This window comes from Garra rufa, chromosome 21 (assembly GCF_049309525.1).
Source record: "Garra rufa chromosome 21, GarRuf1.0, whole genome shotgun sequence".
Taxonomy (NCBI): Eukaryota; Metazoa; Chordata; class Actinopteri; order Cypriniformes; family Cyprinidae; genus Garra; species Garra rufa.
The window spans coordinates 29,442,209-29,454,941 of NC_133381.1; the positions used below are offsets into that span (position 1 = coordinate 29,442,209).

Consider the following 12,733-nt stretch of genomic DNA (forward strand, 5'->3'; position numbering starts at 1 on the left):
GTTTTCGTCTTTCATTCTCTCTCACTTTGCTCTTGTTTGTTTTCTTTGTTCTTCTTTTTCATCAGTCACTAGAAATGTGCAGTGGTAATGCTGAATGCCAGCAAGGTCTTTTCATCTCTTGCGGTAATTTGCCTCAGATCAGGAGACATGAGCCAGAGAAGGAAGTGCACGGTTGTTAATTTTAGCCCGCAGGGAATTATAACCAGTGCACTATGTATTCCAAAACATTTTCCCAAAGGTACATTATTCTGCAAAATAGTGCCTGGATTTAAACAAATATAAAAGAATATAATTGTTGCTCTTCCTGTTGAATTGATAGCAAGTGATTTCACAAAGTAATTAGCCAAGCTGACCCCTGCCACGACGTGACGGTTACTTGCCCTTATGAATACAAAGATGTTTTTTTTTCTTTCTCCAGTTGATGTCATATTGAGAAAAGCAAGGGAAACAGCACGTCTGTGCTCTAGAGAATTGCTAATAGGTTGGTGGCCTGAGACATTTTCAGTTTGATTCTTGAGCTTCCTACTGCAGCACAGATATTAAAATGTTAATGTGACGCACATTTGACGATACACGACTGCGTCCTATCTCAAGCAACCCAGCATAACTGCCCTATTTGCTACGGCCGGAAAAAAAAAGTTCTTCCTCTGTGATAGTATTCAAATATGTTCCATTCCATTTGAGGAAGTAGCGTTTATTTGGCCCACCTTGTCAAAGTGCTGCATCTAATCAACAGTTTGTGCAGTCTATCTCTGCTAGCATGTTATGCGCCATGTAATTTGACAGTCAAAATCAATGCCACTTAAATGGGTGGTGCGATTTTCTGAACGCAGAGCCGCTGGTTTGCCTCCTCCTATATTGATCTCATCTATCTGCCGTGATTCTGTGGATCCGTTGCCTTGGGTTTCATGCCGTTCATCCTCAACATTAGCATGCAAATGATGTTTTGTTCTTCTGTATGATGCTTTGCCTGTGCAGTCGGCCAGCAGTTTGATGTGTCATGATAGGATGGTGCGTTTGTTCATTTGAAAATGTTATTAATTTCCGATTGTATTAGTATATATGCATTGTTTATTGTGATTATAAATATAAGTAGTACAGCAATTATAATGTTAATATAGTATTTAATAATTATTATTAGCAATTAGATCATTAATATTATTATTTATCATAATGTTTCATAATAATGATAATAATAATAATACAGCTGAGGTCAAAAGTTTACATACACCTTGCAGAATCTGCAAGATGTTAATTATTTTACCAAAATAAGAGGGATCACACAAAATGCATGTTATTTTTTATTTAGTTCTGACCTGAATAAGATATTGTACATTAAAATTGGTTTACATATAGTCCACATGAGATAAAAAAGTTACATTTATAAAAATAATCCCATTCAAAAGTTTACATACATTCTTAATTCTGTGTTGTTTCCTGAATGATCCACAGCTATGTGTGTGTGTTTTTTTTTTTTTTTTTTCTCAGTGATAGTTGTTCATAAGTCCCTTCTTTGTCCTGAGCTGTTAAACTGCCTGCTTTTCTTTAGAAAAATCCTTCAGGTCCCACAGATTCTTTGTTTTTTCAGCATATTTGTCTATTTGAACCCTTTCCAGCAATGACTGTATGATTTTCAGATCCATCTTGTCTCACTGAGGACAACTGAGGGACACATACGCAACTACTGCAGAAGGTTCAAACATTCACTGATGCTTCACAAGCAAACACAATGCATTAAGAGAAGAAATATGACAGTATGAAGATCAGGGTAAATTGAACTTATTTTGTCTTCTGGGAAACATGCAATTATCTTCTGTAGCTTCTGAAGGGCAGTACTAAATAAAATAAAAAAGTCTTATTTAGGCAAAATAAGACAAATGTACACATCTTTATTCTGTTCAAAAGTTTACTCCCCTGACTCTTAATGCGTTGTTTTTCCTTCTGGAGCATCAGTGAACATTTGAACCTTCTGTAATAGTTGCATATGAGTCCCTTAGTTGTCCTCAGTGTGAAAAGATGAATCCTTAAATCATACAGTCACTTTTGGAAAGAGTTCAAATACACAAAGATGCTAACAAAAAAGAAAAAGAAAAGAGAGACCTGGAGGAATTTTTTGAAGAACAGCAGGCAGTTTAACTGTTTAGGACAAACTAGGGACTCATAATTACATTATGATAATTATTCTTATCATGTTTTGGTAATCAATATGCCTATTTAAAATCATGTGTTTAAAACACCTGATGTATTTTTATACATTTTAATTATGTTTGATTTGTAACATTTTCATGTTTTTTGTTATTATATGTATAATAAAATCATATCTATGATTCAGTATTTTTTCTGCATTTTATAAATACCCTAAATGTGATCGTTCTCTTAAATTCATGTAATTTAATCTTCTGTCACTTGAAAATATTGTTTTAATATAAATAAATTGTAATATGCATTTGCATTTCTGCTCTACTGCAGAATAGCTGGCACATCTTTCAACATGGTAATGGATCATGTAGCCAATACCAACAGCTGCACCAACGCAAACAAACACCCACAGCAAGCAAAACATATTTTATATGTGGCCCTCATGACCTGAAGTCGCTGAGGTTTAATCGTAACAAAGCATTGGGCCAAAACAGAAAAATCTAATTAAAGATCGTTAATGAGACACACATGATGAATTGACCTGCAAGAGTTGCTCGCCGCCCATATATTAAAGTTGATTTCGTAATGGCCATGTGTCCACATGAAAAGACACTCAAAGGTCAGAGCCAGCGTTCCAAAGCTTGTCTGTCGGTATGATGATGTTTTATGAGTTATAATGCTAATAATAATGAAAAATGTTATCAGCGGCGCCGCTTATTAGTCATGTTAATAACTCTTGCATGAGAGATTTTTATTTGGAGTTAGGGGATGTCCCACAGGACACTTGATTAATTAGATCAAAACGTTTAATTGAGGTGCTACAGAGAGGCCCAGATGCTTATCACAGCATTGGAGGAGAAGAGATCAAGAAGGTGTTTTACTGCTTTATCTCACCCTGTTTTCCATAATAATAATCTTCAGAATTCATTAGCACAGGAAATGAATGCAATAATTGGAGTGCTTGCTAATTTTGCAGGAGGTGATAACCCAATATACTTCCTGAGTAGCATGTGAAGGCCAGTATTAGGTGAATGCAGTGTATAATTGTGATCAGCACCCTGACATTAAGCGTAGACGTTTATTAATGATCGACTCTACATTATCCTGCTTGTTACACAGCTACTTATCAAGTAAATAAATGCGCTTGAAATATTGATTTCAAATTAATTTATTATATGAGATAATCAGGGATTCCCAATTTCCCTGTCGCTGTTTATTTTACAATAATAACCTGTAGAGATGCTCACTGCACATGTATCAGGTATAATATTACATGTCTAATAACGTAAACAATAAATGGACATTGAACACTGTTTTGAGCAAAAAATGTTTAATATACAGTATCTCACAAAAGTGAGTCCTCACATTTCAACAACCATTTTAGTTAATTTTCTCAAGGGACAATACTATAGAAATGAAACGTGGATATATTTTAGAGTAGTCAATGTTCAGCTTGCATAGCAGTATAGATTTACTGTCTTCTGAAAATAACTCAGCATACAGCCATTATTGTAAAAATAGCTGGCAACAAAAGTGAGTACACCTTAAGTGATAATAGCAGTATGTTGTTTAACCATGCAAAACCACATGTGCTATTCATCATGTTTATGTTTTTGTCTGCTTGACAGAAAGTTAAAATTAGGTGCTTTAAATACAATTCTCTCATACTGACCACTGGATGTTCAACATGGCATCCCAGAACTCTGAGAATTTGAGAATTAGAATTGTTGCTCTCCACAAAGATGGCCAAGGCTATTAGAGGTTCAGTAACACCCGGAAACCGAGTTACACTACAGTGGTCAGGGTCATACAGAGGTTTTCCGAGATGGGTTCCATTCGGAACAGGCCTTGCAAGGGTCGATCAAAGAAGTTGAGCACTTGTTTTGTGCGTGAGGTGCAGAACCTGGCTTCAAAAAACAGATGCATGAGTCCTGCCAGCATTGCTTTAGAGGTTGCAGAAGTAGAAGGTCAGCTTGTCAGTGCTCAGACTAGGGCTGGGCGATTAATCGAAAAATAATCGAAATCGACATTCAGAACCTATAATCGTTAAAATTTTTCCAGGAAGATTATTTCAATTACTTTCCCTTTAAAAAACACAAGCGTTCCGTTATTCCGCCGACATGTCGATGGAGAGCTTAAACAGTATTTATACAGTAAAAAGAATTTACAGGATATACAAGGGTAATTTTATTTAGAGGAGATACTGCTTATTTTCTACTTTTAATATGAAAAACATTGAAAATTATTTATTTTGTTTCCAATAGTGCAAGTTATTTATTTTCACTAATTTAAGAAAAATGTGACTTTTCGTTTTAAGCAATGCTTGCTTTAATTTCAGTTGTTCAACACTGATGTTCAATTAATAATCATAGATCGTAGATAGTGTGTTTCCTTCAATCATTTTAAAATCAAGTAATGCACCCTTCATCCAAAAATCTCTCGCTTGTAATATGTGAACATATTTACTGTACAAAACTTGTCAGTGAACTATGAGGGCAAAAAAAAAAAATATTATATAAATATAATTAAATATAATTTTATTAATAAATAAAATAATAGTTCATTAATCGTAATCGGGTTAAAATGTTCAATTAATCGAGATTTTGATTCTAAGCCAAATTGCCCAGCCCTAGCTCAGACCATACGCTGCACACTGCAACAAGTCTGTTTGCATAGGCGTCGTCCCAGAAGGAAGCCTCATCTGAAGCTGGCTCACAAGAAAGCCCGCAAACAGTTTGCTGAAGACAACCTGTCCAGGAGCATGAAGAAGATTCTGTCTTGCCTACAGTCAAGCATGGTGGTAGCATCATGGTCTGGGGCTGCATGAGTGCTGCTGGTACTGGGGAGCTGCAGTTCATTGAGGGAAACATGGATTCCATTATGTACTGTACATTCTGAAACAGAACATGATGCCTTCTCTCCAGAAACTAGGCCAAACGGCAGTTTTCCAGCATGATAACGATCCCAGACACACCACCAACATGACAACTGCCTTGCTGAGGAAGCTAAAGGTGAAGGTGATGGGGTAGCCTAGCATGTCTCCAGACCTAAACCCTATTAAGCACCTGAGGGGCATCCTCAAGGGTAAGGTGGAGAAGCACCATGTGTCAAACGTCCAGCAGTTCTATTCAATTCCATAGTTCAATTCAAATAGTTCAATTCCATGCCCAGGATGATTAAGGCAGTGCCAGATAACAATGGTGCTAACACAATATATTGACACTTTGAGCAAGTTCACTTAGGGTGTGCCAGCTATTGGCTTTACGTTGAGTAATTTTCAGGGGACAATAAATCTATACTGCTATACAAGCTGCACATTGACTACAAGTTTCTTTCCAAGTTTCTTTTCTATAGTATTGTCCCTTTAGAAGATATACTAAAATGGTAGCTGAAATGTGAGGGGTGTACTCACTTTTGTGACAAACTGTATTGAGGGATTAATGAAAAATCAAATACAATATCATCACTTTCCGTGGGACCTGAAATGTAAAGGCAGTGTTATATTTTATAGGTATAACAACTCGTTTACATATTAGGTTGATTAAATATGAAATATAACAAGCCCCAATAAACAAGCTAAATGCAACAGTGATGATGTGAGACTCAAAAACAGAAACAAGAAAGTTGTTTTTGAAAGTTATGCTGTAGTTATTAGGGTATTATTTGTTTTTGATGTTTGTTTGTTTTTAATCCATGAAAATGGCAATAATGTGTGTGTGTGTGTGTGTGTGTGTGTGTGTGTGTGTGTGTGTGTGTGTGTGTGTGTGTGTGTGTGTGTGTGTGTGTGTGTGTGTGTGTATATATATATATATATATATATAATTACATTTCAGCTATGACATCTTATAAGTCTGCTATAAACTCAAATAGATATTTTTCTTTACTTTCTCAGTTGTTGGCAACATGTGTCACTTTATAATTGATACAATAAAAAAAGAAATGGACACCTCCCACTCTCTCTTCTTACTTTTTTTTTTCTTGCAATGGCAGGTTCAAACCTCTAGCATGGCAGTCATATGATATTCATATTGTTTGATGCAGTAGCATCTGTATCTGTATGCCATCTGCAATAACACATTGTTCTCTATACATTTGTTAAGGTTCTGACCGGAACAAAATATGCACTTTCTTTCACCTCTTGCTGCAAACTGTTTGTTTTTGCAAACATCAATAACTTTCTTAAAAATCATTATCACTTAACTTTTAGGTTTATGCATTTCAAATCTGCTTTGGCAGCTTGAAAAAAGAAAGAAAGAAAGAAAGAAAGAAAGAAAGAAAGAAAGAAAGAAAGAAGTCCTTGTTTGTATTTGTAATTATTTTTCCTGAATATTATTAGTATTTGATTACCTGTGAACTTGTATCTCAAAGAGAGTTTTGATTCTAAAATGCTTTTAGTGTGTTTTACTCTATTTCAGAAGTTACTCAGCTAGAAAATGTTATTCTCTATGCAACACTGACTATAATAGTGCACCAGAAGATGTAGCCTAGTATATCAGTGAAGCGGCAATGAAGGCTTCAAAATGATATTCACAATGCCATGAGCATGTATGCCTTTATTATCATACATCTAATGACAACACTATCCAATGGAATTAATATGCAGATATGACTCTATGCCTTCTGCCCATGCAGAGGAGGCAATCTAGCCTAAAATAGTGCTGAATTTGAAATTATGCAACTGGGAAGTGTGCAACTCATTATTCCTTGCCGTTGAAGACTAGTTTATTAGATAAAAAGCACATATCTAACAGAACAAAGTTTATGTTACAGTACGTCAGCTGTGTGCAAGCATGTGTTTTTTTGTTTTTTGTTTTCATAAGTAAGTTAAGGTTGACTGCTGACAGCATTGAAATCATTTTCCAAATGCAACCCTAATGATAAGATATTGCGCATTTGTGCACATTAATATGCATTATTCTAGATCTACAAAACAACATTAGCAGTGATGAAAACCAGAGCTTTTGATGACAAGTTCAATTCTTCTCTCACTTTTTCACATTTACACATGGGTGTAGGTTTGATGTTATTGCAGGAGGAAAACCCTGTTTTTTTTTTTTTGTTTGTTTAAATCAACAAATGATTAAAGTAATGACTCACATAACCTTGATCATTTATTTATTACTGATCATTTAAAATGTTAGTGTTAAAATACTATTGCACCATTAATAATGGGGGAAAAAATATAATTTTGCCTGTAGGCCTGACTATACAGATACAGATTATGTTAAATAAGATATCTGAGAATATTAAGTGTTAAGTGCTGCAACTGGATTATTGTTCTTCAAAAAATCCTCCAGTTTCTGCACATTTTTTGGTTTTTCAGCCTATTCTGCATCAGTGGTGGACAGTGATGTTTTTTTTTGTTTGTTTGTTTGTTTGTTTGTTTGTTTGTTTTTTTTACTTGAATCAGTGATTGTTAGTTGAATCAGTAACATAGTTTTACATGAATCAGTAACCAGGTATTTTTACTTCATTATTGTACTTAAATGAGTAGTTCTTCCAGAACAAACATCCAAGATGTCCGTCTTTCTTTCTTCAGTTGTAAAGAATTTATGTTTTTTTGAATAAAACATTTCAGGATTTCTCTCCTTATAATGAACTTCTATGGTGTCCCTGAGTTTGAACTTCCAAAATGCAGTTTAAATGCAGCTTCAAAGGGCTCTAAACGATCCCAGCTGAGGAACAAAAGTCTTATCAAGAAAAACGATTGGTTATTTTCAAAAAAAAATAAAAAAAAAAAAATACAATTTATATAATTTTTAACCTTAAACGCTCATCTTGTCTAGCTCTGTGTGAACTCTATTACGGTTTATGACAGATTATGTAAAAAAAAAACTCCCATCTCATTTTATCCTCCACCTTCAAATCCGCCCTACATCGCTGCAGAAGTACCGACTCAGTGTTTACAAAGTGAACATGCATAGAAGGTCAAACTCCCTTTACAAAAAAAAAAAAAAAGGTACACCAGCAATGTAGGGCGATTTTGAAGTTAAAGGAGAAAATTAGCAAATGCATTTAAACTGCATTTTGGAAGTTCAGACTCGGGGGCACCATAGAAGTCCATTATATGGAGAGAAATCCTGAAATGTTTTCCTCAAAAAACTAAATTTGTTTTTGACTAAAAAAAAGAAAGACATGAACATCTTGGATGACAAGGGGGTATATTTTTTCAAGTATCTGGAATTTTTATTTGAGAAATGTTTCACTTCACTACATTACAAAGCATAATATCATACGTTGTTCTCCCTTACATGTCTTAAAAGCATGTTGTTCTTTGTTATTTTTAACTGGAAAAATCCTAAAACACAATTCTGGTGTCTGATTCATGAACAAGCTCATTCTTTTCAATTAACCTTTTAAATCAGTTCACAAACTGCACTAATGATTAATTCGTGAATCAGACTCCAGTAAATCTAATCTCGGATTAACACTTGAATCCATCAGTTGACCTCAGTGTAAAAAGATAGATCTCAAAATCATACAATAGCTGTTGTAAAGGGTTCAAATATGCAGAATATGCTGGGAAATCAAAGAATGTGCTGGAGTGCTGGGCTGCTGGAATTTTCTGAAAGGGGGAAAAAAAAAAAAAAACTTTTTCCAGAGCACTGGAATGTGTTCAATAAAGAATGGAAGATGTTTATTTATGCATGTATTTATTTATTAGCTTAAATCCATTGTGTTCGTCTTTACTTGTGACTTTGATAAAGATCTGATGACAAATAATGAGTTCACATATTTGTGATACATTTATTGCCACTCTACATTAAATGTATAACGCTATAGGGTGATATTCTTTTAAGCATTATTTTTAGCACAACTCTCATTCAGTCGTTTTTCTTGTTAAATATCCTGTTTCACATTAAAATGTCACATTGCGGAAGCAAAATAGGTTTCAAACAGCAATTCCCTTTGACTGTAATGATCTGAAATCAGTCATACAAACTCTGAATCGTTGCAAACTGAAATGTGGAACAATAATATTTACTCAAGTGTATCCGAGTGCATTATTTCTGTCGGAGAGGTGCCTGTCTTTATTTCACCTATGATTGCTAGCTGTCTGTGTGTTTGTTTAGAGGATCACCACCCACTTAGTCATGGATCTCGACTCCTGTTGTTGAAGCGAATCAGACGTCGATGCAAATCCTGCAGTGAGATGGGAAACAACAACACCACAGGCAGGTTACAGGTCTGGGGGAAAGAAAAGCACAGGAGAGGGAGGAGAGAGAGAGGGAGGAGACTAAAATCATTGGTCACTAGCCACTAGCAAATTGAAATCTAAGCAATTTGCTTAATAAAATTAGCTAGGTCATTGACTTCCTTATGAGAGGTAGTTTGGTTAAAAACGCTCAAACCCACAGAGCAACCGCACATCCGTGCATTCTTCCACAAGTACCATCCGGTGGACACAGCATCCGTACACACATAAACACATACTTGCCTTCTCGTTTTAACTGACAGAGCTTCCACAAGCAGCGTGGATATCTGGAAGTGTAGGGAATGTGCGAGATGGCAGCAGAGGATGACCCTAAAATGGCAGAGGGGGCTGGTTTGGTGTCAGACGCCCAAACGCCTCCCTCTGTTAGATCTCCAGAAACTGCTGAACTGACCCAAACTGGGGACGGTCTCCCAGAGGCCACCCTGACCTCCTACAGCCCACTGCGGGCACTGCATCGGCCCTGGTGCTTGGTTCTGGTGCTCATCCTGCTGGTTCTCTCTCTCCTTTTCAGCTGGGCGGTGGTACACCTTAGCTTGGGAGCTCGGAGCAAACCCTTCAGGATTTCTTCCAGCTACAGCCAGCCCGGCGACATGGAGACAGCAACCTATGACCCCCGCTTCACCACCAACTGCACCATAAGTGAGTGTTTCACATCTTGGAAATGTTTCAGTTTCTCAAAGTGAATGGTTTGCTTCGTTTTTCATTCTAGTAGAAACAAAAGGTTTTGTTGTGATTTGATGTGGCTGTGAAAGTTTAGAGTTGTATTCCAAAGTCCATAATCAATGGACAAAAACCTGCTTACTTTTTGGTTTTATTTTGTTGTATATGCTTTTTTAGCTAAGCTTTTTCTGCAGTTTTTACTTCAGTGCTTTCTTCAGTGCTTTCTTCAGTGCTTTTCCATATATACTATATTTTTTAGATAGAGTTTTTGAAAGTAGTCTGATATATGCTCACCAAGGCTGCATTTAGTAGATCAAACTTACATGAAAAAAACAATAATATAGTGAAATATTACTAAAATGCATTTTAAATGCAGTATATTCGTGTAATGGCAAAGCTACATGTTCAGAAACCATTGCTTTAGGCTCTACCGCACATGCATGATTATTCAGAAACCATTTTATTAAGAAACTTTTCTTTTTATTATCAATGTTGAAAACAGTTTTCAGCAAGTTTTTTTTTTTTCATAGTGATAAAAGTGAGTTTTTGAGTAAAAACTATGATCAGTGTATTAAAATGATGGACACTGAAGACTAACCAAATTATGCTGAAAGTAAATCATTGCCATGCAATTGTAATGATATTTCCCAATATTACTGTTTTTAGTGCATTTTTGACTGTCACGAATCTGTTGCTATGAGTTTGATTACATACAGACGACTACACAGAAGCTACAACGATCTATCACGCCACGTTAAAGAGCGCCAAAACGGTATTTATTGCTTGAATTTCCTAATGAAATTACATAATTTGAAATTTGAGACTTGAGACAGGGTGTGCTGTTGAACATGAAAAGTTAAGCAGTCTCATCTGTTTATCTGTTCTCTTCAAAATAAATGCCTATATTATAAAACTATATTGTCCTGAAAATGTGAACAAACATAAACGCAATTAAATGTGGTATTAAAATTAAAATCTGAAAATTAAAATGACGGTTAATAATGGATTATGACGGAATTTTTACGACCCAATGTTGAAGTTTAACGCAACCTATATATATATATATATATATATATATATATGTATGTATATATATATCTACACTATCGATTAAAAATTTGGAATCACTGTGATTTTTTTTGTAGAAGTCTTAATAAAATTCTGAATAATCATGCATGTGACGTTAGAGCCTGAAGTAATGGTTTCTGAACATGTAGCTTTGCCATTACACGAATATAGTGCATTTAAAATGCATTTTAGTAATATTTCACAATATTACTAAGTTTGATCTACTAAATGCAGCCTATATATATATATATATATATATATAGATAGATAGATAGATAGATAGATAGATAGATAGATAGATAGATAGATAGATAGATAGATAGATAGATAGATAGATAGATAGATAGATAGATAGATAGATAGATTTTCTACTTTAATGAGATTAATTTGATCAAAAGAGAAAATGGTTTATTGCTTTTTTTTATTTTTAGAGGGCAACATTATTTTTAGAGTTACATTATACATTCATAGATTTTTTTTCTAAACACCATTGTAAACCTTTCAATCAAAAGTAGAAAAAAATGTAATATGTGTTTGATACCCAGAAGCAATGCATTTACCTCTTTGTATGAGTATTGAATGTAGTTTTTCTAACACTCAACCTGAGGAGAGCAACTGCCTAGTGCCACTTCCTCATTTGAACTACAACATTTACTACAGAGCATTCATGCTTTTTAGATCAACGGCAGCAACTCGAATTTTTCCTCTTGCTCCTTTTTTTTTATTTTCTCTTTTTTCTGCTCCGTGCTTCCTGATTCAATAACTGGCGGGGAAATTGCCCATGTCTGACCGCAGGGAACAGAACGCTGCTTGTCATGCAAATTCAGAGGCAGACAGATCTCTAATTGTTTCAGGGTTGTGTAGTTCAGTAGCCCAGTTTTTTTGCGCTTGCCCAAACAAATCCCTCTGGGGGTCACTCCGTCAGACAGGCTGTTCTCGTCCTGAGGCACGCCGTGTTCCTCTGTTCTTGCTGCTAAATGCCCTGTTCTCGCTACCTCTAATCCACCCTGCTTGCCATAATGGATATTAGCAGATTGACATGCTTTACAGCGTGGCTTGCCTTCCTGAAGCACCTGCCACTAGAGCTCGAATTACCTGCCACCCGAAAACGCGCTCACTTGACGTACTGATTTGCAAAGCTGAGAATTGTGTGTGTGTGTGTGTGTGTGCCCAAGAGAGATGTGCTTGATAAGACTTGAAATTTCCCTTTTAATGAAATGAAGTAATTGCTGTAATCAAAAGAGCTCTAATAGTAACCCTTTTTTTGGCGTATCAGCTTTACTAAATGATCTAGAACTAACTTAAGACATTTTAAGATGAAAACATTTTCATCTTTTATTAAGAAAATGTGAGTGGTTGCAAAATGCACTGTCACATAACTAAGTCATGGGAGATTGTTAGCAGAAATAATTTAATTTAGATGCTAAAGTGTTGTAAGTGGTTGTTGTTGGGTTGTGCCCTTTTTAAACTAATATTATTCATAAATATATTTTTTTTTATAAACACATTTGATTAAAAAAATAAAAAAATACGATATGTAGCTTAATGTTACACAGTTATTGTTTTGTTCAAAGCATGAGCACAAAATAGTAATAGTGAGGCTTGATTTGCCAATGAAAACAGGTATTTTTGGTTGTGTTGAGTGTAGAC

General features: G+C 35.3%; 1 protein-coding gene across 1 annotated transcript in view; it reads left to right on the forward strand.

Moving 5' to 3' along the window:
- LOC141295380 (ALK tyrosine kinase receptor-like) overlaps positions 1–12,733 on the forward strand; it is a 406,769-nt gene that overhangs the window by 364,251 nt on the left and 29,785 nt on the right. The window contains exon 5 of the mRNA XM_073826587.1: positions 9,867–9,994. Coding sequence (XP_073682688.1) covers positions 9,867–9,994 — 128 coding nt within the window. The remainder of the gene's footprint in view (positions 1–9,866; positions 9,995–12,733) is intronic.